Here is a 25,383-nt window from a genome sequence, read left to right on the forward strand (position 1 = left end):
AGAGGCAGGGGAGGGTGAGAGGACTCACCGGAGACAGAGGGGGGAGCAGAACGGGCAGACGGACTGAAACACACTGCTGAGGGGAGCAGCGGGGAGACAGGAGGGGTCTGCTGCCCCCTGTGGTTTCTCTGGCGGCCGGGGATCAAACTCATGCTGCAGAGGCCGCGGATGGCCACCTAGTGCGGTGCTCAACCCCTTGCGTCACCAGGGAGGCCTGTACACCCGAGTTTTATTCTCCCCAAGAACTTTTGCAAAATGCCCCAGATGACAGATCTCTAAACACTGTACGTCCACAGACAAGATCTTGGGGCTCAGGGGGACACCTCGGTTTCTCTGGAGACGGAGGTGCTGCTCTGCTCAGTCCCCTCCTCCTCATCCCTCAGCGCCCTCTGGAGCACGTCTCGGAGGGGGGCCCTGCCCTTGCGCCGCCCGTGGCTCCCCACGAAGAAGTAAATGACGGGGTTCACCAGGCAGTTCAGGGCGGAGAGGAGGTGGCAGACGGGCAGCAGGATGTAACCGTAGGGCATGGATGGGGAGAGGGCGTGGATCATGTAGACCACTCCGTAGGGCAGCCCGAGCAGCAGGAAGGCCAGGACGCTGAGCAGGAGGGTCACGTAGAGCCGGGTGGGCCGGCGCCTCCAGGGGCCGCACTGGACGCGGACGAGCAGCGTCAGGCCCGACGCGCACAGCCCCAGGAAGGTGACGGCCGACGCCCCGTAATAGATGAGCGAGATCTCCCTACATGAGAACCCAACGTCGTCGTCACACAGGACCCCCAGGACCCCCAGGCCCAGGGACAGCGCCCAGATGAGGCCGCACACCACGGAGGAGAGGCGGGCGGGCCGGCGGCACCGGTGCCAGAGGGGCCAGAGCACGGAGACGCAGCGCTCGGCGCTGACGGCCACCAGCAGGCTCAGCCCGGCCAGGTAGGAAGGGACGAGCACCGCCCTCAGCAGGGGGTCCAGCAGGCGCTCGTGGCAACCCGCCAGGAAAAGCGAGAGCTGCGCGCACAGACCCGCGAGGAAGGCGGCGTCGGCGCAGGCCAGGTGGAGGATGTAGACGGAGAAGGGGGTCCTCTTCCCGCGGAAGCCCAGCAGCCAGATGACGGCCCCGTCCCCCGCCAGGCCGCACAGGCCCACCGGGAGGGTCAGCAGGGAGACCGCGTTGTATTGAAGGGCAATGAACGGCAAAATCTCCACGCGGGTGCCGTTCACCGTTTTATTTTCCAATTTTAGTATTTCTGGCAAAGAGAGTATCGGGTAGGAGAGTTGAGGCGTATCAGGTTGTCCCCTGGGCTGAAGCCCAGACCCATCACCTGAGCCTGGAGAGAAGGTCCCCAGGGTGGGAGGGACCCCCAGGCTGGGGTCTGAGGGCTCAGCCGCCATCGCTGGCCCTGGGCAGGCTCACCCTGTGGATGGAGAGAGGGGAGGGGCCAGTGCCTCTGAAGTCAGGGGAGCGTCTCTGCCCCGACTCCAGCAGCAGACCCCCAAGACACTCGGGGTCAGGACCAGAGGAGCCGATGGGGGACCCCAGGACCTGCCGTCCACTAAGCCACAGGCCCTATAGCTGGGCCGTCCCGACCAGGGTCCAGTCTCTCCTGAGTCCCCGAGAAGTCCTGCCCCGTCTCCCCAGGGCCGGACAGAGCCTGGGCCGGCGCCTCTCACTGGCCCCCCAGGCTGGGTCCCGCGGTCCCGGGGTCAGGTCTCCCTCGGCTCGGCTCCTCCACACGCCTCTGCCCTGCAGGGTCCTGTGGGCGTGACAGCAGGTGACAAGGGACAGCGCATTAAACACCGTGAGAGCTGCGGACACGGTGACATCTGTCTCAGCACAGCGACAAAAGCCTGAGTGTGTTGCTGTCGTGAGACCAGTGTGGGGTGTTCACACCAGGGGTCTCAGCACACCAGGCTCAGGTGCACAGGCACACCCACACCCACACACCCACACACTCACACTCACACACTCACACACTCACACTCACACACTCACGCATTCACACCCACACGCTCACACACTCACGCATCCCCAGCCTCATCTCTGAATGCATGGAAGCGCCCGGTGTCCCCGGCCGGCGTCGGGTCCCGGTGACGCCAGCCTTGCTAGCCGAGGGGGCCGCTCCGAACGGCCACTGTTGGGTCCTTTGCCGGCAGCGTCTCGGAAAAACACTGCCTGTTAATACTCCATTGATTCTGACGTGCCTCAGCCCCACGAGCACTGGCACCCGCGCAGCCGCCTGGGCCCGGAGGGGGTCCGGGTGACACCGTCCCTCTGGGAGGCTGGACGAGGGATCTGGGGTGAGGCTGTTTGGGGGCACGAATCCCACCCGACTCGGCTCCGTGTCCGAGCATCAGCTCAGGGGGCACGAGCTCGAGTCCAGCATCTGTCCTGGGCACTCGCCCTGCAAATGACCTCAGCCTCACCTTGAGCCCACCTTGTCCCAGATGCCCCCTGGCCTGCGTCACCTCTGGGGGGCCTCTGGGGTTCCCCGAACCCTGTCTCCACGCCTCCTTGTTCCCCTCACAGTGACCTGATGTATGTCATTTCCTTTCTGGGGAAGCCACTGGGACACCCCAAGTTAACCCCTTCCCAGCCCACCTCTGTGTCCACGGGTTGCTCTCAGGACGGTTAAGAAGCCAAGGGGGAGAGAAAGTGTTGGAGTCCAGTGCATAGGGGGAGCCTTTGGAGTCCCCACGACCCTCAGAGGTTGTGGGGTCCCTGCCTCTGTCCCCAGAGCCCTCCTGTCCATGTCCAGGGGGCAAAAAAACCCGACCCTCCTCCCGGCCCTGGAGCAGCCACAGCAGCGGGGCTAGAGGAAAGGACACCCTCAGACCCAGCCTGCAGAGTGAGGGTGGGGGGCCTTCGGGAAGGAGGGGCCGGTCAGGTCAGAGCAGAGGGGACACGGCCATGGCCTCTCACCTGGTCGCCTCAGAGCCGGCACCCTGAGGCGGGGCCTGGGGCGTCTCCGGGGCTGGCGGGTCGCGGGCTGAGTCCACCGTGGGCTCGGAGGGGCCTCCAGCTGCTCCCCGGGTCGGTGCTGCCTGCGGGCCCAGGACCCCGTTCTGGGCGGGGCAGGGACCTCCTGCTCTTATGCTCCTCGTCACGTGTCTACGCGGGAGCCCTGGGCCCCTGGGAGCTGAGCTGTGCCGAACTGGTCTTCTCTGGAAGCTTCTCAGGGGACAGCGCCCTCCCCCTGGCCGTAATTGCTTGAAACCGCAGCGCGGCCTCAGGTGCCGGGATGGCGTCTGCACTCAAGTTTCGCAGCCACTTCCCCGCGTGGGCACGGCCCCCCCGAGCTGGGAAACCTCTGCCCACTCCTGGCCGTCTCCACCCGGGGAGCTCTCGGGCTGTCCATCGGGCGGGTGACTTAGCGTGGCGGGGGCGAGGGAAGCGCCGGACCCGCCCCAGGCGCCCGCTCCTCTCTCGGTCCTCCGTGGCCCCACGTGGGCTGGAGCAGGGAAACGTGTCCCCGGGGGGGGGGGCCCGGACCCCGGAGAGGCCTGAGTTCCAGGAGGGGCCGAGAACATTCTCCCGCGGGCCGAGGCGAGGGCGAGGGCAGCGAGGCCCCTGCATGTGCCGAGCGCCCGGAGTTCCTGGGTCCCCACAGTGGGCAGCGAATCACGCGTCACCCTGAAGAGCGCTGCGGGCACCTGAGCCGCGGGGCAGACACCCCACGCCCGGAGCCCCTCGAGTCTCACCGGAGGCCGCGGAGGCGCAGGAGCTGAGCGCGGAGCATCCCCGACCCGGGGCTCAGAGCAGCGGGAGGGACCAGTGTTTCCAGGACGGTGTCCCCCCGAGAGCGGCGCCCGCCCCGCGGTGGCCCATGCCTGCCCCGCCGGGAAGGAGCCGGCGGCCTGATGGTCAGTGAGGAGCCGGGCAGGACAGACCTGGACGCTGAGCAGAGTGGGGGCCCCTGGGCCGGCCGCCCCCTCCTCCGGGACAGACCTGCAGCCGAGGGCAGAGAGCGCCTCTCCCGCCTGTGTTCCCGGGGAGCCCCCGTGCCCTCAGCGCTTTGCAGCGGGGAAATGAGGGGAGCATGAGGGGACGTGAGGCCCAGGGGGCTGCTCCTGCCCCACCCCCACCAACACCGGGTCCTCCCAGGTCCGCCCTGTCGCCTGGGGACCCTGTCCTGACACTCCGGACAGCTGGGCACGCTGCTGGGGCGACGCCTGTCTCCGGCGCGGCCCTCTGGCTCAGCCACGGCTCGGCCCGCGGGCCTTTCCAGGTCGGGGTGCGGGCCACAACCCCGGGAGCACGGCTCGGCCGGGAGAAGGCGCCCCTGCCCAGGTGCCCGCGGGGAGGGACCCCCGGGAGGGAGCGCAGCGCCGTGGGGGACGCGGACAGAGAGAGCCGCGGACGGTCGTGCCCGTGCGGGGCCGGCATCGGGACAGAGGAGCAGACGCCCCTCAGCGGGAAGACCCCGGGGATCAGACGACGGGGGCCGTGTTTCGGGGAGGTTGTGGGGTACGGGGGGGCGGGACCCTGGGCGGTACAGGTGAGACCCAGGACTGTCCATCGTGGCAGCGGGGACGTCGCCATCGTCGCTGCCGTGTGACATGAGAGATCAAGAGCAGGTGAATAAAGGATGAATTTCAATTATTATTTCTCGGCGAGAAAAGGAAGAGTTTGGAAGGAGAGAAGCTTCGAGGCCGGGACGGGGAGACCAGGACGACGCACAGCAGGAAGGATTTCTGCACCCGAGTGTCCGTGGGGGGCGCGAGGAAAGATAAAGGCCCGGGTCGCCCGGAGGCTCCGGGGCAACTTCGTCCTGCGCTGCGCGGGGGGGACGGGAACGCCGCGGCCGGAGAGCGGAGAGCAGAGCTGTGCTGCGCCCCCAGAGCTGCGCTGCGACCCCACGGCGGCCCAGGGCGGCTGCGGCCTGGACCTCTGAGGACGTTCCCGCCCAGGTCAAGGCCCCCCTTGCTGCCGCTCAGCTGGTAGGGGCCCTCAGCTCCGTGACCTGGAGCCTCCCAGAGCAGGGAGCAGGACGTGGCCCAGAAAAGGGGATGGTCGTGGGTTGACAGTCCCTCAGTCCACGGGCTCTGTCTGGAACCTGCAGACTCGGGGGCTCAGAGGAGTTTGTGTGACACTGTCCCTCCACGAGCCCAGGCGAGGGCATCTGGGGTGGGCCTGTTTTGAGGGGACGAATCTCACCCCACTGGGCCTTGTGTCTGAGCATCAGCTCAGGGGGCACTAGCTCGAGTCCAGCATCTGTTCTGGGCACTCGCCCTGGAAATGACCTCAGCATCGTGAGACCCCATGTCCTGGATACCACTTGTGCCCTGTGTCACCTCTGGGGGGCTTAAGAGTTCCCTGACCTGTGGTCTCCAACCCCCGCTCCCCTGACAGCCACCTGGCATGTATGTCATTTCCTTTCTGGGGAAGCCACTGGGACACCCCAAGTTAACCCCTTCCCAGCCCACCTCTGTGTCCATGGGTTGCTCTCAGGACGGGTAAGAAGCCAAGGGGGAGAGAAAGTGCTGGAGCCCAGTGCTTAGGGGAGCCCTTGAGTCCCCCACGACCCTCAGAGTTTGTGGGGTCCCTGCCTCTGTCCCCAGAGCCCTCCTGTCCATGTCCAGGGGACAAACAAACCCAACCCTCCTCCCTGGGCCCTGGAGCAGCCACAGCAGCGGGGCGAGAGGAAAGGACCCCCTCAGACCCAGCCTGCAGAGTGAGGGTGGGGGGCCTTCGGGAAGGAGGGGCCGGTCAGGTCAGAGCAGAGGGGACACGGCCATGGCCTTTCACCTGGTCGCCTCAGAGCCGGCACCCTGAGGCGGGGCCTGGGGCGTCTCCGGGGCTGGCGGGTCGCGGGCTGAGTCCACCGCGGGCTCGGAGGGGCCTCCAGCTGCTCCCCGGGGTCGGTGCTGCCTGCGGGCCCAGGACCCGGTTCTGGGCGGGGCAGGGACCTCCTGCTCTTATGCTCCTCGTCACGTGTCTACGCGGGAGCCCTGGGCCCCTGGGAGCTGGTCTCCGGAGGCACCTCGGTGGACGTGCACCGCCAAGCCCCTAACTGTCTGAAACCACAGCACGTTGCTCAGGTAGCCGGAGAGGAATCTGAGTTGATGTCTAATAAAATCTTCAATCTTTTGAAGAAAAGAATGGCTGAGATTCAAGGCTGCTGAAATATCTGTCTTTCCAATTTGTGTTGACCCCTCGGCGGGACCCCGTGGGCAGGAAGGAGAGGGACGCGGGAGGGCAGAGCCTGTCCGCCCGGGACCTGCTCTCAGCTCCTGGCTGCTCTCCTGGGCTCCGGGCCCCACACTCGGGCCCCTGCCTCAGGGCCTTTGCACGCGCTGCCCCTGCCCATGCAGCGGCCTCCCTGGGGCTTCCCCCAGGAGCCTCCCCCTTCCCGCCTGCACCCCGTCAGCCTTGGGCAGGTCTGAGAGCCCCAGCCGTTCCCTCCCTCTGCTCTTTCTCCCCAGCAGAGGCTCTTCCTCCCCGGCCTGTCCCTGTGTGTCCTCTGGGCAGCTGTGCCCATCAGGCGGTGCCCGAGGGGGCTTCTGAGCCGGTAGCTGAGCTGGAGCCGGGGCCAGAGAAGGACCCTGAGCTGTGGGAAGAGACCTCGGGGTCGGGGTGAGTCAGCGCGTGACGTCTGGGGCGCGTGACCCTGTGTGTCCTCCTGCCCTCGGGATGTCCTCTCAGAGACGCCTCCTGTCCTGCTGGTTCGCACCTGCTGGTCGGGACGGCCTGTCCCTGGGGCCTCCTAGTCCTGGGTCCAGCAGCTGTGGGGAGCGACAGGTCGGAGCAGGTGTCTGCACCCGCCTGGCCTGCAGGTGAGACGGCTGTGCTTGAAGCAGATCCCGGGACTCTGACCTTCGTGCCCCTCACTTTCAGCCCCAGCCCCTCGTCTCCGCGCCGGGCAGGGAAACGCTCCAGTGTCAGCGTTTCCACCCCAGTGAGTCTGTGTTGAGGCGACTCGACCCCAGGCCCCGTCACTCCGCCCTCCCAGGAACGTCTGCAGCAGCCCCAGGTCGTCCTGGGCTCAAGTTCAGGATGTGCCCGTCAGAGCGGGGACCCGTGACCCCCAGTGTCAGGGGGACGCCCCAGCCCGGGCCGCCCGGGGTGCATCTGCCAGCTTCATGCATCGTCACAGTCACGGGCTCTGGGCTTGGTTAGATTTTATTTCCATTTTTTTCTTTTTGATGAAGGTTTTTATTGGACAGGGTCACGAGCAGCTGAGGAGAAGAACCAAGTATCATCACCACCAATATCAAAATCGCTCTGTACCCGGATCCCCCGCCGGGCTCAGCTGGGGACACTGGTCACCTAACACCAAACGCGCCTGAGTCTCCATCCACAGCCTCAGGGGCACACGCTTGAGAAATGCACAAACATCTGAGAAAGTGCTTCCTGGGTGTTCAGAGAGCCGGAGTGACCAGAGTCTCCAGACCGTCTCCCCTGGCTAGCGGCGCCCGCCCCATAATGGCCCATTACTGCCCCTCCCGGGAAGGAGCCGCGGGGCCTGATGGTCAGGGCTGCGCTGATGGACACTGGGGCTCTGCGGCATGTTTAGATGTTATTTCCTTTTTTCCTTCTGAAGATGTGTCTGCATTAGATACGCCGTGACTAGCAGTGAGCAGGTCAGGCGTCGTGGCCAGAGGCAGCGTCATTACTTCTGGCAGGACCCCCCTCACGCTCACCCCGAGACAGAAACACCTGACACCAAACACACCCTGAGGCGCAGGAGCTGAGCACGGAGCATCCCTGTCCCCCGGGGCTCAGAGCAGAGGGAGTGACCAGTGTTTCCAGGATGGTCTCCCCCAGAGAGCTGCGCCCCGTAATGGCCCATTAACGCCCCGCCAGGAAGGAGCCTCCAGCCTGCTGGTCAGTGAGGAGCCGGGGAGGACAGGCCTGGACGCTCAGCAGAGTGGGGGCCGCTGGGCCGGCCGCCCCCTCCCCCGGGACAGACCTGCAGCCGAGGGCAGAGAGCGCCTCTCACTCTTGTGTTCCTGGGGAGCCCCCGTCCCTCCCAGGGCTTTGCAGAGGAGGCCGCAGTATGGACATGAGGGGAGGTAGGGTTGGGGGCTGCCCCTGCCCCCACAGGGCTCATCCCTGGGCACCACTAGTGTGTGGAGACGCTGCACATTGGTGCTCTGGCCAAGCCCCCCAGGGCAGCCTGGGCCGCCGGGGTCTGCACGGTTGAGCCTCACTGGTCGTCACTGGGCGGAAGGCGCTCCGCGGGGAGTGCAGCTGCAGTCAGGGGCTCCCGCTGCCTCCTCGCTTCGGCGCAGACAGGCAGAGATTAACTTTGAAAAGCAGGTTTCAAGGCCCGCTGCGTGCCGGCGAGGAGACCACGCGATGTGCGGGCGCCGCCTCATCCCCGGGGCGGCTGCTCTCGGGAGGGCCGGGGGCTGCACAGAGACCCCTGCCCGGGCTGGTGCTGTGGGGACGGTCACCGGACAGCACGTGGGGGGGCGATCAGGGCAGCTCTCGGGGAGGGCAGGGACCCGGCAGCACCCCCTTGGCAGAACAGAGGGCAGGGGCTGGGGCCGGGGCACCCAGGGCGTCACTGAGGCAGGAACCCTAAGTGAGCAGGGATGAGGGTAGGGAAGAGGGATTTCAGGGGAAGCAGCAGGTTCTCGGGCCGCGAAGGAGGGACAGGACTGGGCATTTCTTCTCCTCACCGCCGGGGCGGCGATGGCGGAGTCCACAGCCTTGCTCATTCCTTTCACACTGAGCCCAAAGTCTGCACGAGGAGAGTGAGGAATCCTGGGCACCGCCCGCCCCCTCTGTGTCCAGCAGGCCTCGGAGGCCCTCCTGCGGACAACCCAAGGGAGCCCAAGGGAGCCACTCAGCTGGCCAACTTGTGGGACGTGTGACCCCAGAGCAGCGTCCAGCAATGGACAGGAGGCCGCTCAGATTTCCGCCAGCCCCTCCGGCCTGGGTTTCAGGACAGTCTTTAACAACTTTGCATGAATTTATTATTAGCTTTGGCCTCGGCTGCCGAAACACAGATGCCCCCAGATGCCGGCGACCGGGGACTGGCCGTGTCCACGATGCCTGGAACGGCACAGGTCAGGCGGGGACGGCACCGGTCAGGCAGGGGCTGCTGCGGCTGGCTCAGGACTGAGCTGGCCTAGGCTGCGCCGTCCCGTGAGTGCTCGCAGGGGCGACAGGAGGGGGCAGGCGCCGCCCTTGGGGGCCTGAGTGCGGCAGGCCGAGCCTCCCACTGCTCTGTGCTCACGCTGGCTCCACGGGGCCGGGCTCCGGGGGCCGGCGCCAGGCCCAGCAGATACTCAGGACCGCTGTGATGTCAGGAAGGGACAGCGGACTCGGAGAGGACCGCTTGCGCCACGCCTTGTCCCCAAAGTACCCAGCCCGCCCCACGCACAGCACCAGGCCCTCCCCCACAGAGGTGCGGAAACACCCGCAGTCGCCCGTCTGGCACGGGGCCCACATTCCTCACGAGCTCCCTGTGCAGCCTGCCCTCCAGTGCCCACCGAGGGCCCGGCCGAGGCCCAGGGAACACACAGCGGCACCGCTTCCAGCAACGATCAAATCCTGCTCCCGGGGTGATGGTGGAGCCCCCCACACCCCACAAGTGGTAATATAGAGAGAGATTTTCATGGAGTCTGACTGACCTCACGGGAGGAACCTGCAATCCACTGTTTCCAGGGGCTCAGGCCATGCCCTCGGGGTCAGCCCCTGACACCCCAAGGGATCGTCCACCCGTGGGAGGAGGCACCTCCAGGCCTTTGCTGCTTGCCGGGCCAGTGTCAAAGGGCAGGACCTTTCCAGTAACCACACAGACGGGCCGATGTCTGAGCCCCTGCCTGCCACTCCGGCCCCCGCAGCTGCCCGGGAGCATCTTCCTGCAGCTGCCGGACCCGGGACTAGGAGGCCCCAGGGACAGGCCGTCCCGACCAGCAGGTGCGAACCGGCAGGACGGGCGGCGTCTCTGAGAGGACATCCCGAGGAGCAGGAGGACGCACAGAGGTCACGCCCCAGAGGTCACACACTGACTCACCCCAACCCCGAGGTCTCTTCCCACAGCTCAGGGTCCTTCTCTGGCCCCGGCTCCAGCTCAGCTACTGGCTCAGCCCTCCCGCGTCCCTGCTCCTACTTGGACAAAGAGGATTAGCTCGTGTTGATCATGGGATCATGGAGAGAGCCAGATATCTCAGCCCGTCCGTGACAGACAACGTATTTCATTTCTGGTATCTTGACGTGGTTTAATTACAAATAAATGAAGATTCATCTCTGAGTATCTGATCTCTACTCTGTGGTTTCTTATAATTAGGGGTGCGGCGAGTGCACTCTCCACTGAGAATCTTCTAGAAAAGACCAGGACGGCACAGCTCAGCTCCCAGGGGCCCGGGGGCTCCCGCGTAGACACGTGACGAGGAGCATAAGAGCAGGAGGTCCCTGCCCCGCCCAGAACCGGGTCCTCGGCCCGCAGGCAGCACCGACCCCGGGGAGCAGCTGGAGGCCCCTCCGAGCCCGCGGTGGACTCAGCCCGCGACCCGCCAGCCCCGGAGACGCCCCAGGCCCCGCCTCAGGGTGCCGGCACTGAGGCGACCAGGTAGAGGCCATGGCCGCGTCCCCTCTGCTCTGACCTGACCGGCCCCTCCTTCCCGAAACCCGCTCCCCATCCTCAGGCCCATCCCAGCTGCCCCAAAGGGCAGGGCGCCCCGTGGGTGCAGGGCCTGTGTTGTCCTGGGCGTTCTCCCTCCCCTGCCTGCTGATGGAGACTCCGTCTTTCCGGTCTCCTGGCTGCTGGTGTTCGCTGCCGCGAGCAGCCCTCCGGGGAGTGGTTTCCTCTCTCTGACTATGGCCCAGGCGAGCCCCGCTGCCCGGTCCTTAAAGAGCCTGCACGGCGCGACCGCGGCCTCGCTCACACTCCCCACGGCCCTCGGGGCCTGTCTGTGCAAACACACTTTAGAGGTTCCCGTCATTCTCAGCCACAGGTCGAGGTGGGCAGGGGCCTAGACCACCAGATCACTAAGGGGGGGCCTCACCCCGGCCCTTAGAGCCTCAGTGGAAAGAGACGGACGGCCCCAGCCAAGACGCGCCTCTTCCTTCGGGAGCTGAACTTGAGCCCAGCACTGGCTCTTCCCTGGGCCGTGGCTCACCCCTGCAATCGCGAGAGCCACTTCCTTCAATACACCTGGAGGGTGGTGGGTGGAGGGTGGGTGGTGGGTGGGTGGGTGGAGGGTGGTAAAGGATGGGGGGGGTGGGTGGAGGGTGGGTAGGTGGAGGGTAAGTGGGTGGTGGGTGAAGGGTGGGTGGTGGGTGACAGGTGGGTGGGTGGAGGGTGGGTGGAGGCTGGTGAAGGGTGGGGTGGGTGGAGGGGGCGGGTGGACACATGACAACATGGACGATAGAATGACAGGGATGTGGCCATGTAAACGCAGAACACATGCATTGCACTTAGAGTACACTCACACGTGTCATCCAAAATTCTCCCCCCTCCGCACACGCACACACGCGCCCACGCACACACATGCACGCACACGCACACACAGTGCCCGGGGCTGGAGCTGGGCCCAGAGGCCTGTCCGCAGGGAGGGTGCTCACGCGGGCGTGCGGGGCGCTACTTCCTCTTGCACGCCCGTCGCCGGGTGAGCAAAGCCTCCGCCCCGATGTTCTCAGAGACTGTTGTGGGCAGGCGCGGGGGTTGGTGCTGGGAACCCCATCCTCTAGGGCTCCTCCTCCTACCCGGGCGTCCCTGGCTCCAGGCGTGGCAGTGGGGGGCAGGGAGTGCAGCTGCCGGGACCCAGAGGAGGGCAGCTCGGACCCTGCCAGGAGGGCAGCGCTGACCCCGGGAAGAGGGCGGCCTCAACCCCGCCAGGAGGGCAGCGCTGTCCCGCCCAGTGCGGAGGGAGGGCACAGGCAGGGCAGCCGGCCGGGGGGCAGCAGCCTCCACGCCCTGGGCCTGTGCGCTGTCCCCGCAGAGCGGCCACGTCAGCCTGAGGCTCCGGGGTCCCCTGGAGTCCCGGGATTGGGGATCTGGGGCCCCGGCTCGAGGAGTGAGGACCCCGGGGCCTGTGCCCGTGGGGGGCGCAGGGGGCCTGTGAGGGAGGCCTCACTCTCTCCCCTCAGGACACGGCTGTAATGGAATCACGAGTGTCCCCAAATGCAGGTGTTTCTCGTCAGACCCCAAGCGGCCAGTGGGCTCCGGGGCGCGGGGACACGGCTGGCCAGGCTGTCGGGGCGGGGGCGCAGGGGAGGCCGCGGAGACCGTGCCTGCGCCCACGGGGCCCCCCGCCGGACCATCCACCTGCGAACGTGCTGGGTCGGCCAGGCAGTGTTTCGGTTCCCCCGGCCCAGCTGAGCCCAGCGGCGATGGGTCACAGCAGGCCGGGGCCAGCGCCCAGCGGGCCCTCGGCAATGGCCTCAGGGAGCCCAGCGGGGAAGGGCCCGCGGCCTGCAGCCAGGAACCAGCGCGGATGCCGCGTCCACTGCAGAGCCGGGCCCAGCGGTGCGGGAGCCCGTGGACCGGGTGGAGTGTGGGGGGCAGCTGGTCTGCGGCTGCTGCGCTGGGGAGCCTGGCCCCGCGGGTACTGGTGAGGGGGGACGGCGGTGCATGTGGTGCCCCTAAAGGGCCCACGTGCAGAGGCTGCCCCTTCCAGGATGGGGGCGCAGGGCCCGAGGCCGGCTCCTCAGGTCGGTCGCTGACTTGTGACAGAAACAGTTTTTCACCTCAAAGTTTCACCTCAAAGTGACGTCTGTGGGTCAGTGTCAGCATCTAAGGAAGGTCAGCACAGCCGGGCCAGACCCGGGGCAGCGAGAGCTCGGAGGGGGCTGCAGCCCTGGGCGGTCGTAGCCCCCATCCCCGGCATCGCCCCTTCCCAGTGGTGCTGGGGTCCACTCCGGCCCCCTACTTTGCGAATGGATGAGGCATCGAAGGAAATAGCGGGTGTGAAAATGTCAAAGCTTTACCGTGCTGGTTTTGGTGATAAATTTGTAAATTAATTTGCGGTCGAATGGACGTGCACGCGACACATCCGCTCACAGGTGCGCTGCGTCTCGCGCCGAGATCTCAAGCTCATCTTTTCAACAGGACCGGGAGCAGTAATTCTGTGCGGGCCTCAGCGCGCCGTCCCAGCTGGAATCATAAATAGAATTCCAGAGGGGACAGAGAAGGGGCGCCCGAGGGGCCGGCGGAGGCTGGGCAGAGGACCCGCATCTCCGACGACGGCCTGGGGAGCCCCCAGAAGCGGACCCTGCGGCTCTGTAGTGGGGGCCCACAGAGTGCAGGTCAGAGGTGGGCTCCCCAGGAATCACCTAGGGGCAATGAGCTGTGAGAGGAGCCGGGGTTAAGAAGACCACGGGCCAGGGGGGCCGCAGAGGGACCCCAGGGATGACACAGGACACAGGTGGCATCTGGGACAGAGATGGGGTCACGGTGATGCTGGGGTCATTTCCAGGACGAGTGTCCGGAACAGATGCTGGACTCGAGCTAGTGCCCGCTGTGCTGATGCTCAGACCCGGGGCCCAGTGGGGTGGGTTGTGTCCTCCCCAACAGCCGCACCCCCAGGTGCCCACGCCTGGCCTCCTGGAGGGACAGTGTCGCACAAACCCCTCTGGGCCCGGGTTCTACGGGGGTGACGGTCAGTGATCGAGGAATTGAATCAAAGCAATTAAGTCTAATTCTTCAATGAAGACATACCAGGGAGAGGACTAAGATGTTCCATGTACTACCTGAGAGGACTGGATCAGGGTGCGAGAGGGAGCACCCAGTCTTGCCCTGGTACCCGTGGAAATCTCACACTCGGGAGTCATTATGGGGGTGTGGGGGCGGGTGTGTGTCCGTGGGACTGTGCTGGAGCAACGCGGCAGCTCTGATGCTCAGTTTAATCGTAATGAACAGGTAAGACGCACAGACATGAGCGACATTTCTGTGTCCAGATTATGATCTTATTAATACTCACTTTTTATTAAATGTTCTTTCAGTTTTTAATATTTTTATATTGATCAAAAATGTACAGGAGCCTGCAGGGAAGAGGCGTGTGGAGGAGCCGAGCCGAGGGAGACTTGACCCCGGGACCGCGGGACCCAGCCTGGTGCAGCCAGTGAGGGGCGCCGGCCCAGGCTCTGTCCGGGCCCTGGGGAGACGGGGCAGGACCTCTCCGGGGCTCAGGAGAGACTGGACCCTGGTCGGGACAGCCCAGCTGCAGGGGCTGCGTCTGGGAGGATGGCAGGTTCTCAGGTCCCCCCACAGCTCCCCCCGTCCAGGCCCCGAGTGTCGTGAGGGGTCTGCAGCTGGAGTCGGGGCAGGGACAGCACCCTGACCTCAGAGGCACTGGCCCCTCCCCTCTCTCCATCCACAGGGTGAGCCTGCCCAGGGCCAGCGATGGCGGCTGAGCCCTCAGACCCCAGCCTGGGGGTCCCTCCCACCCTGGGGACCTGGTCATCAGGCTCAGGTGATGGGTCTGGGCTTCAGCCCAGGGGACAACCTGATACGCCTCAACTCTCCTACCCGATACTCTCTTTGCCAGAAATACTAAAATTGGAAAATAAAACGGTGAACGGCACCCGCGTGGAGATTTTGCCGTTCATTGCCCTTCAATACAACGCGGTCTCCCTGCTGACCCTCCTGGTGGGCCTGTGCGGCCTGGCGGGGGACGGGGCCGTCATCTGGCTGCTGGGCTTCCGCGGGAAGAGGACCCCCTTCTCCGTCTACATCCTCCACCTGGCCTGCGCCGACGCCGCCTTCCTCGCGGGTCTGTGCGCGCAGCTCTCGCTTTTCCTGGCGGGTTGCCACGAGCGCCTGCTGGACCCCCTGCTGAGGGGGGTGCTCGTCCCTTCGTACCTGGCCGGGCTGAGCCTGCTGGTGGCCGTCAGCGCCGAGCGCTGCGTCTCCGTCCTCTGGCCCCTCTGGCACCGGTGCCGCCGGCCCGCCCGCCTCTCCCCCGTGGTGTGCGGCCTCATCTGGGCGCTGTCCCTGGGCCTGGGGGTCCTGGGGGTCCTGTGTGACGACGACGTTGGGTTCTCATGTAGGGAGATCTCGCTCATCTGTTACGGGGCGTCGGCCGTCACCTTCCTGGGGCTGTGCGCGTCGGGCCTGACGCTGCTCGTCCGCGTCCAGTGCGGCCCCTGGAGGCGCCGGCCCACCCGGCTCTACGTGACCCTCCTGCTCAGCGTCCTGGCCTTCCTGCTGCTCGGGCTGCCCTACGGAGTGGTCTACATGATCCACGCCCTCTCCCCATCCATGCCCTACGGTTACATCCTGCTGCCCGTCTGCCACCTCCTCTCCGCCCTGAACTGCCTGGTGAACCCCGTCATTTACTTCTTCGTGGGGAGCCACGGGCGGCGCAAGGGCAGGGCCCCCCTCCGAGACGTGCTCCAGAGGGCGCTGAGGGATGAGGAGGAGGGGACTGAGCAGAGCAGCACCTCCGTCTCCAGAGAAACCGAGGTGTCTCCCTGAGCCCCAAGATCTTGTCTGTGGACTTACAGTGTTTAGAGATCTGTCATCTGGGGCATTTTGCAAAAATTCTTGGGGAGAATAAAACGCGGGTGTACGGGAATCCCTGGTGACGCAAGGGGTTAAGCACCGCACTATGTGGCCATCCGTGGCCTCTGCAGCACGAGTTTGACCCCCGGCCGGCCAGAGAAACCACAAGGGGCAGCAGACTCTCCTGTCTCCCCGCTGCTCCCCTCTGCAGTGCGTTTCAGTCAGTCCGCCCGTTCTGCTCCCCCCTCTGTCTCCGGTGAGTCCTCTCACCCTCCCCTGCCTCTGGCCTGTCCCCAGCTCTTGGATGCATAAACAAATCTTAAAAAAAAAACTTCGGTGTAAAAACGAGTAAAACTGGGCCTCCCCAGTGGCGCAGCAGTTGAGCGCTGGGCTGTGAAGCTGCCCGCAGACTCTGCAGCGCGGGTTCAATCCCCGGCAGCTGGCGAGGGTCCCACATGGCGCGCAGACCTCTCCTGCCGCCCGCTGCTCCCCTCAGCAGTGTCCTTCGGTCCTTCTGCCTGCTCTGCTCCCCGCTCTGGCTCTGGTGAATTCTCTCACCCTCCCGTGCTTCTGACTGTGCCCAGTGCGTGTAGAAATAAATAAATAAATCTTTAAAAAAAGAAAAGAGTAAAACTTCTCATTTGTCTCTGAAGCAAACTGCTCCCAGGGTCATTTCTTTAACCCCCATCGATCTTCCTTCTAGAAGCTTCCTCCCGGCTGTTATCTGACTATCTCGCAGGTCCTGGTCTGCTCAGACGGGTCTCTCGGCGCCTGGCACGGGCCTCAGCCCCGCGTCCCTCTGTCTGTCCGTCTGCCTGCTGTGTCCACTGGGCCCTGGTGAGTGGACTCAGGGACCTGCTCTGGCCCTGTGCCCGCCTGCGCCTGCTCTCGCGTCACCGCTCCTCGGGGGCCGGCTTGGTGCTCAGCGAGCGGACGTGGGCCTGCTTCGCGGGCGTCTGCTCCTTTCCAGCAAGTGAAGTGTTTCCTTAGCTGCCGGGAGTAAAACGTCTCTGCTCCTGGAGTGCGCGTGTGAGCGGGTGTGTGTAGGTGTGTGCGGGGGGTGTGGAGGTGTGTGTGGGTGTGCGCGGCGGGTGTGCCCGGGTGTGCACAGCACCGGCCTGCATCACTGTCCAGAGGTCGGTGCCAAGCCAACCCCATGCAGGGACTGGATTCTGCTGACGGCTGTTCCCCCCGGCACTGCAGCCCCGTCATCCGTGTGACCCCAACTCCGCGGCACTGTCAGAGTTAAGATGCGTGTCCGTGAGCATCTCCAGCAGCGGCGGCTGCTCTGGCGGCTCTGCCCGGGTCCCACAGGCCTTCAATCGAGCGGAGTTGGGGGGGTGCTGCAGGAGGCCTTGATGCCCCAGCCAGATAAGACACTGGCAAGCAGCGAAGCTAAAGGGCCTCACACCGTGGGGCTGAAGATCGAACATTCCTTCATTTTTTGTTCTTGGTCATAAAGAGAGACAAAATTTCCCAAAAAGTACATTAGTCTATAAATTATATGTATCAGCAGACTGCAAGCAATTGGCACGGAAAGTTACCTGTTCAGACATTAGTTACTAAACAATTTGGCCCACTTGACAATGGGAGATGATTTATTGTGCATATCTGACAAGCAAACCAGCACAACTATTATAGTAAGTCCTTCTTTTGCTTTTTTAGAAGTTCCTTTTTATTTAGAAGTTTCTTAGGAAAGTTTTTAAATGAAGTTGACTGTGTTAAGAAGTTTGTAGGTAGAAAAAGTTCTGACAGCTGAGCAGCTGCTGGTCTCCGGCTGAGGCCATGTGAGTAGAAGAGTCTCTCCATGCTGAGGCTTTAGCTGATGGGGTGCACTGGGGCTCCCCACTGTCTTAGGTCATTGTCTAGCTAAAAAAATAAGTTTTAGTGTTAGGTCTGTTTTTTTTATCTATTAACCTTGAAGGCCACCGTCTAGCTGGGACCCGTAGGAGTCCCTAGTCCATGGGAATAAAATACACTCATTGTTTCTGCTTTACACATGACAATGTATTTTTTTTTTTACTAAAAATGAATAAATAAAGACCTGCTGAGTCTCTCGGCAGAAGATACTTGCACCTCATACAAGGGTTGGTGTCTCCTCACTACCTCATCCCCTTCCCTTCAGCCCTTAAGTTTCCGCCCCTTACAGGTCGCCGAGGCCGTCTCATCCTTTCAGGAACCCCTGACAGGACATTTTGCCGGAGGCTGGTCCCCGGCAGGGGGGCACAGGGGAAGTCTGATGGGTCCCCCGTGGGCAGTTTAAACCCTGCCGATGTCCCTGGGGCAGTGAGGGCCGGAGAGCCGCAGGCACAGCCGAGCACGCACGCTGGTCCGGAAAAGCCCGGGTTCTGCGAGACCCAAGAGAAGACAAGAGCCGCCTCTGAGCCGTCCCCGGTGGGGCCCGTGGGTCAGATGGGCCAGTGACAGGTGGAGAAGGGACGCCAGACCCCAGGCCAGGAGGCGGCTGGCACTCGCCCTCCCGTCTCCTGCGCAGACCACACCGTGTCCCAGCACGCACCCTCTCGGACCCCGGCTGCGTCCAGCGGTGGCGGCCACGGCCTTCTGATCCGCTTGGCCTCGTCCAGAGCCACAGTGTCAGCCCTGGTTGCCCAGCTGTCCCCTCCGAAAGCCCCCACCGCTGCTGGTTTGGGTCAATTTCGTCTCCTCGAGGACCCCCGGTGACCCGAGGTTCGTGGACCTGGCAGGAAGCGCCCTCCTGCCTTTCCTGGTGGGGTGCAGCACCCCAGCCGTCAAGGGGATGGTCCCGCGCCCAGGCTTTGCCGCTCGGCCGTGGGGGCCGTGGGCTTTGGCGTCGGCCCATGGGGCAGAGCCCGCGCTGCGGGGCGGGCGTCTTCCTGAACTCACGCCAGGAACCGGCAGGAGAGAAGGCGCCCGGCTGGTGTGAGTTCTGCTTCTGCGGGCACCGGCAGGAAGAAAGGCGAGCGCCCCACTGGTGGGCCCACAGAGTGGGTTTCTGCCAGATGACTGCTGCCCCGACGGAGGACGCCTTCCCCCGCAGAGGAAAAAGGAAAATGCAGCCACATTCACCTGAGCATGCAGGACGGTGGCCCCCCGCCCCCCGCCCCGGGTCCACCCAGGCCCCGATGGATGCTTGTCTGGCTTGAATCCAGTTTCCCCATTAAACAGAATCCACGTCACCCCTCGCTTCTCAGGCTCGTCATCCAGCTCAGAGCCATGATTGAAGCGTCCCTGCGAAACGTCTCTCCATGAACTGCTCTGGGGGGAGGCGACCTTTCCAGAACAAGCAGAAGCAGGCGCGTGGCCCGAAGGTCCAAGTGCTTCGTTGTTTGTGACTGAGGGTCTGACTGGGGCTCACTCAAGGGGGTTGACAGGGAATTTGGTTGCAGCGTCTCAAGATCACGGCCAACAAGGTCACGCCCCTGCGAGGAGCCGGCTTCGCTCCACGGCTCTTTCTTCTGAGGAGAGAGACTGACTCTGAGGAGACACTCAGGGGGCCTCTGAGATCCCCCATTGTCCTTGGGTCAAGAGACTTCTTTCCTCAGATACTTGTATGAAGGCGCCCACTTCAGGTGGGTGACCGCCCCCCGGCACCTGCAGGCCTCAGCGTGGCCCGCCGGCCCCACCTTGCTCTGCCGGCTCTCCCTCCACAGAGGCGTTACTGAAGTGTGGGTCAGCAGACGTCGACGGCCTGCCCGGCCCAGCTTGGTTCCGGCAGCCCGGCCCCCGTCAAGGTCCACTCAGCCCGATCAGTCACCCGCCCGAGAGGAACGCACGACCCCAGGCCCTACAGGCTGCTTTCAAATTCGGCGGGAGCAGGAAGCCGGATGGCCCCGGACATTGGGCCCGTCACGAGGCAGGGCCGGGACCCCCGGGGGCCGTTGCCTGATGTGGCCTCACGCCCCAGACACTGACCGGCGGACGCTGGGGGATAAGACGGGAGCGTGGCCGGGAGTCGGGCCTGGGTCCCATCCCACCACCGGCCGTCGGGCAGATGAGGAACAGCCGGTCCGCGGGCTCGTGTCCCCCGCAGCCCTGCTGCCGGAGCACAGTTGCGGATCCCCCCATCTATCTCCTGGGCCCGGCCCGCGCCCCCGCCGCCGCGCGCTCATGCGTCCATGAGAAGGCCAGAGTGCGCGTTCGGCAGGTCCGCCCTGAGCTGCCGTCAGGGCTCCGGGTCTCTGTCGGGCTGCGCTGCCGAGGCCGCGGTCACGGGTCCCTGCAGGAGTCCGTCAGGATCGGCCACAGGAGGAAGCGACTTGAGCGGCCGCCGCGGTGGCGGGAAAACTCAGCTCTGGAGCCAAGAAGGGCTGGCGCCGCGCGTGGTCCCGGGGCCCCGGGAGGCCCGGCCGAGGCTGGTCTCCCTCCCGCCCGGGGCCTGCTGTCCCGCCAGCGCCCCCCTGTGCCGCCGCGGACGGTCCTTTCCAAACACACGACAATCTTTTCCTCTTTCCCGGTGAAGCCACGAGCCGGCGGGTGACCGCCCCGCGCGTCCTGTTCACTGTCCTCTTCGGGCCCAGCCGTCCCCCCACCCCGGCCCACGCCGTGGTCAGGGCCTCACCTCCTCTTAGGGGGTCCGTTCTTGCAAACACTTTGCTTTGCTGAACCGTCCACTGAGTAATGCCAGCGCCCTCCCTTGTCTCCCTGAAACTGCGGCTCTGCCCTGCCCCCCACGCTGCCACGAGGGCGTCTCCTCTCCCCGGGTCTGCACCCCTCCTTCCGCCCGGCCCTGGGCCCCTGGCCCGCCGTCTGCCCTGCCCTGGACCCCATGCAGGACCCCGGGGGCCAGGCTGTGGCCTGGGGAGGCTCCTGCCATGTCAATGTCGGGGTGGGGGACGGGTCGTGGGGGACACTCGAGTCTCTCTCTGAATCCTGACGCGTGCACAGGCCTGCAGCTGCCAGTTCCCTTTTCTTGGCCCCTTATCAGGCCGCTGGTTCCCCAGCCCCGACCACAGCCACAGTGTCTCACTTCCCCGAAGCTCCGACCCCCTTCCGGGCCGCGGGCCCGTCTCTGCCCGTGCCCTGCGGGTTTTATTTTAAAATAATTGCATGTAGGGAGCAAAAGTCAGTTCTTTGGGTCAAGGAGGCAGATGAATTGAGCTCCCCGCGTTTGCGCCGAATCTCTAGTCTTCCTGGGAACAGGCTCCCCTGGCTTCCCTCCCTCTTGCCCAGGACGCCGGGCCCAGGGCCGCCTCGGACGGACGAGGAGGACGCGGTGCTCTCGGCTCCAACCCCCAGAGGTGACCAGGCCCCCGGTCTCATCTGCCATCCCCAGGGACAGCCGCCCGGTGGGGCTGGTTCCCAGTGACAGACGCGGTCTGGGGGTGGCCCTCCAGCTGGCACACGCCCTGCCCTCTGGGCGGGGCAGGTTAAGATGCGGGTCCCTGGAACCCTCTGTCTGGACTCGCTCGGGGCCTCAGCTTAGGCTCAGACTCCTTCAGCGGCTTCTGTTCCTGGTGGCAAAGCCCGTCCCGAGTCTGCACATCCTCTCTGTGAGGGGCAGCCCCACCTCAGTGGCCCGGGCGGCAGGGCCTCCATCGGGAAGCCTCGGGCTCCGGGCAGCGGCCTGGACCTGGGGCAGGAGCAGAGCGGCAGCCGGGAGGCCGCGGGGCCCTACTTGGCAGGACCTGGGAAACACTCGAGGCAGAGGGGCTAGTGGGGGGCGGCTGCAGGGGTGGCGGGGCTCATGCCGGGGGCTGTGGGGGAGGAGGGAGCACGCTCAGGAATGGGGACGCTCAGGGGGAGCACACCCAGGGGAGCAGTCCCAGACGGAGAATCTCAGAACGGGGCCCTCAGGAGGAGCACACTCGAAGGCTGGGGTCACAGGTCCCCTCAGGAGAGGGGGTGTGAGCAGTGCTTGGCAAGACTGGGTGTGCTCTAGAAGGCAGGGGCGTGGTGTGATCGGGTTCCACATCAGGAAAGCCAGGGTGCAGGACGGGGCCCCGAGCAGAGAGAACAGTGCCCTGACCTTGCACGCGGGCAACGGCTGCTGGAGAGCAGGACTGGCGGCCCGGCCGGACCTCTCAGGGACCATCGCTGGGATGGCCAGTCGTGCCCCCAGGTCCCCGGGATGAGGCTTCCTAGGGGGAAGGCCGGGCAGCGTGCACAGGGCAGCAGGCCCACCCGCAGCTGGGGTGGCCTGTGGCCAGGACTCCGAGGCCACGCTGGCCGCCTGTGCGTGTTCTCACTCCGCGGGCTCCTTTCTCTGTCCCACACCACAGGGCAGAGGGTGTAGGGGGCCTCCAGCCCCAGGTAGGTAGGCAGGGGGGCTGGGCAGGCTGCCACAGGGGATGGTCCCCGGCGGCCAGCACCGGCCTCCCTGCTCAACCCTGGAGGGCACCCCGTGCGGCCACCCCCAGGGAGCACAGGGGCCCCCAGCGCTTCCCCACCCCAGTCACCTCCCAGCCTGCTCGCGGGGGGTGAGGGGCTGAACTGTGTCCCCCAGTCATCGCTCCAGCCCTGACCCAGCTCCGCGCGCCTGCGTCTGGGACATGGTCTTTAGAGGTGAAAGGAGGTCCCGGGGGGCCTGATCCGGGGTGACCTCTGGCCGGGTCCTGTGGGAAGGGCTCAGGACACAGGGACCAGGGCCAGGAAACCACCACAGTATGGCCGGGACTCCCAGGCCAGGGCCAGGGCAGGGCCTGGTGCCGGGGGACAGGGACGGCGGGACTTGGGGAACCCCCGGTCTGCGCCTCCTCCGGGACCCCCCTTCTTGCGCAGACAGAACAGGAAGCCCCGGGCACAGGAAGCGGCTGCCGCCCTTGGGCTCAGTGGCCCTGCCCGCGGGTCTGCAGCTCGGCTGGGCTCGCGCGGCTGCCCGGGGCGAGGTCCGAGGGCGGCGCCGAGAGCAGAGTGACCACCTCCCCTGGCCGGGCCTCGCGCGGGGACGCGGCCCAGAACCACGGGGGCAGCGGCCCCGAGACGACGGCGGCAGGCAGACCCGGTGGCTGGGGGCTCGGGGGCAGCGCACGGCCAGGCCTCTCTGCTCCTCAAAGGGTTGGTTCTTTCCTCCAGGATCCGCTGGTTTCCTCTGTGTCTTTTTTTTTTTTTCTGAGGCGGCTGCTTCAGGACGCGGCGTGATTGAGGGAGAGGCTCCCGCCTCTTCAGGACACGCCTGCCCCACAGCCCCATCGCCCTGGAAGCCACCTCGCGGGTACGTGTGGGGACGGAGGGCAGGAGCCGGCGGTCCCAGCCCAGGCCTGGTCCCGGGGGCCGTGGGGGGTGACGGGTCCTGGCTGCTCAGCCTCCCGACCCCTGTTCTCTGCCTGGATGGGCGGGAGGAGGCAGGCGGCCCCGTGGGAGCCCCTCCCCGCCATGGACACCCCAACCCAGGAGCCAGGAGGGATGAGGGAGGGCAGGGGGCTCAGCCTCAGACCGGGGCCCTGCCCCGACACACCCGCCCCCGAGGGTCCCTGTCCTCCCCGTGTCTGGGGCTCTGACCCGGGCCCCTCTGGCCCCTGGGGATGCCCGCCCGGTGGCCATTCCTGCAGGGGAGCTGCGCAGCCAGCAAGGCCTGAGGCCACAGCAGCCCCCCGGAGCCCACAGCCCCCCATGGGCCCCAGTTAGCCACTGTCTCTGCCCCCATCGGATGACACATAGGGTGGGGCCCCGCCCTGCTCCCTGAGAATTCTCAGACCCCAACCCTCAGCCTGCGGAGCCCCGAAGAAGCTGCAGACCCAACATTCGCCCGACGCCCCACACCAGCTGGTGCCGCCCTGTAGGCCCTGTGACCCGACGACCCCTGAGAACTGCGAGTGACTCTGCTCAGGGACCGTCCCCTGTGCTGGACACGGGTCTGTGCGACTCCCCGGGCCGCCCCGCACGGGCCAGGCACAGGCAACAGGAGACGCCCCGGCTCCTCTCCCCACGGGCTAGGGCAGAGCCTGCTGCCCTGGGGTCTTCTATGGCAGTGCCCTTTATGCAGTCTTCATGGCATGTGCCTGCGTGTGCAGGGCGGTGAGCATGGGAGTGTGCATGGGTATGTACGGGCGTCTGTGCCTGGGTGTGCAGGGGTGTGTGTCTATGGGTGTGCACACAAGTGCAAGTGTGTGTTCCTGGTGGTGCATGGGGGTGTGCTGCGGTGTGGGGATGCGTGTGCATGGGTGCATGTGTGTGCACGAGCGTGTATTATGGAGGGTGTGTGTGCGTGTGCACGGGTTGTGTGGGAGTGTGTGGAGCCACTGGGCTGGAAGCAGCGCGGAGGGTGGCCTCACCACGCTGTGCCCGAGCATGAGCGTAACTGAAGGCGAGAGTCGGGATTGCGTCGTGACGTGTCCTGCTCACACAACGGTGGTGGAGCCCACGTTTATTTGAAAACCTGCCCTTTTCTGGTGTCCACAATAGAATAAAAAATCTGCACTTCACTCAAGAGAAGAGGCGTGTGGAGGAGCCGAGCCGAGGGAGACCTGACCCCGGGACTGCGGGACCCAGCCTGGTGCAGCCGGTGAGAGGCGCCGCCCAGGCTCTGTCTGGGCCCTGGGGAGACGGGGCAGGACCTCTCGGGGGTTCAGGAGAGACTGGACCCTGGTCGGGATGTCCCAGCTCCCGGGGCTGCGTCTCGGTGGACGGCAGGTCTGCGGTTCCCCCATGCGCTCCCCTGGTCCTGGCCCGAGTGTCGTGGGGGGTCTGCAGCTGGAGTCGGGGCAGAGACGCCCCCTGACCTCAGAGGCACTGGCCCCTGCCCCCTCTCTGTCCACAGGGTGAGCCTGCCCAGGGCCAGCGATGGGGGCTGGGCCCTCAGAACACACAATCCGCTTCTCCATCAATATCCCAAGCCCAAGGGAGACCCCATCACCACAGAACACAGCTACAAATACGTCGACCAGCAGCTCGTCCTGTGGCGGCGAGGACCTGCCCTTCGTCCACTTCTACAACATTCTCTCCCTGGTGACGGTGCTGGTCAGCGCGTGCGGCGCGGCGGGGAACGGGGCCGTCATCTGGCTGCTGGGCTTCCGCGGGAAGAGGACCCCCTTCTCCGTCTACGTCCTCCACCTGGCCTGCGCCGACGCCGCCTTCCTCCTGAGCAGGAGCGTCCTGCTCACGCTGCTGCTCCTGCGTCTCCACGGACACGTGCTCTGCTGGCTCGTCGACCCGCTCGCCCTCTCCTCGTACCTGGCGGGGCTGGGCCTGCTCGTGGCCATCAGCGCCGAGCGCTGCGTCTCCGTGCTCTGGCCCCTCTGGCACCGGTGCCGCCGGCCCGCCCGCCTCTCCTCCGTGGTGTGCGGCCTCATCTGGGCGCTGTCCCTGTGTGGGGTGATAACATGGCTTTTGTGTGTGCACTTTGTGGGGTTGCCACGGCATAGCTTGCATTTCATCTACTACGTGGCGGTGGCCACCACCTTCCTGCTGCTGTGTGCGTCGGGCCTGACGCTGCTCCTCCGGGCCCGCTGCATCTCCTTGCGCAGACCGCCCACCCGGCTCTACGTGACCGTCCTGCTCAAGGTGCTGGCCTTCCTGCTGCTGGCGCTGCCCTACACTGTGGCCGCCACCGTGTATGTCCTCGCCCCGGCGCTGCCCTATCCAGGCATGCTGTTGCCCATCTTCCGCATCCTCTCAGTCCTGAACAGCCTGGTGAACCCCATCATTTACTTCTTTGTCGGGAGGCACGGGCAGCGGCGGGGCAGGGCCCCCCTCCGAGAGGTGCTCCAGCGGGCGCTGAGGGATGAGGAGGAGGGGGCTGGGCACGGGGGATCCCCCGTCTCCGCAGAAACCACGACGTCCACCTGAACTCAGGCAGGGATGCTCGCTGGGCCCCCAGGCCGGACCTGTGGACACAACACCCCACAGGATGGCAGCCGTGCAGAGTCCACACACCCCCCTCCAGGGCTTCAGTTCCTCAGGAGAAAGGGACCCGGCGTCCGCGCCCCGGCTGGCCCCTGCCGCTGGGGTCTCGTGCTTAGTTGCGCCTGTTCCTTTGCTGCGTTTCTCTTCTTCCCCGGGGGGTGCGACGAACAGAGTCTGCCTTTGTCCTCTGACCCCGCGCACCCCGTCCGCCCCCTGGCAGCCGTGCGCTC

At 65.7% G+C, this 25,383-nt stretch overlaps 2 protein-coding genes across 2 annotated transcripts; one reads left to right on the forward strand and one right to left on the reverse strand.

The window, feature by feature from the left end:
• Positions 1 to 311: 311 nt before the first annotated feature.
• On the reverse strand, positions 312 to 1,385 carry LOC311181917 (mas-related G-protein coupled receptor member X1-like; the record flags this gene model as incomplete). The annotated part of the gene is made up of 1 exon (XM_084250393.1): positions 312 to 1,385. One exon carries the CDS (start codon positions 1,383 to 1,385, stop codon positions 312 to 314), a length of 1,074 nt encoding a protein of 357 aa, XP_084106519.1.
• A 22,706-nt stretch (positions 1,386 to 24,091) lies between these two features.
• LOC311181923 (mas-related G-protein coupled receptor member X1-like) lies at positions 24,092 to 25,096 on the forward strand (the record flags this gene model as incomplete). The annotated part of the gene is made up of 1 exon (XM_084250405.1): positions 24,092 to 25,096. One exon carries the CDS (start codon positions 24,092 to 24,094, stop codon positions 25,094 to 25,096), a length of 1,005 nt encoding a protein of 334 aa, XP_084106531.1.
• Between the last annotated feature and the right edge of the window lie 287 nt (positions 25,097 to 25,383).

Source organism: Talpa europaea (genome assembly GCF_964194135.1).
Source record: "Talpa europaea genome assembly, chromosome: 1".
NCBI lineage: Eukaryota > Metazoa > Chordata > Mammalia > Eulipotyphla > Talpidae > Talpa > Talpa europaea.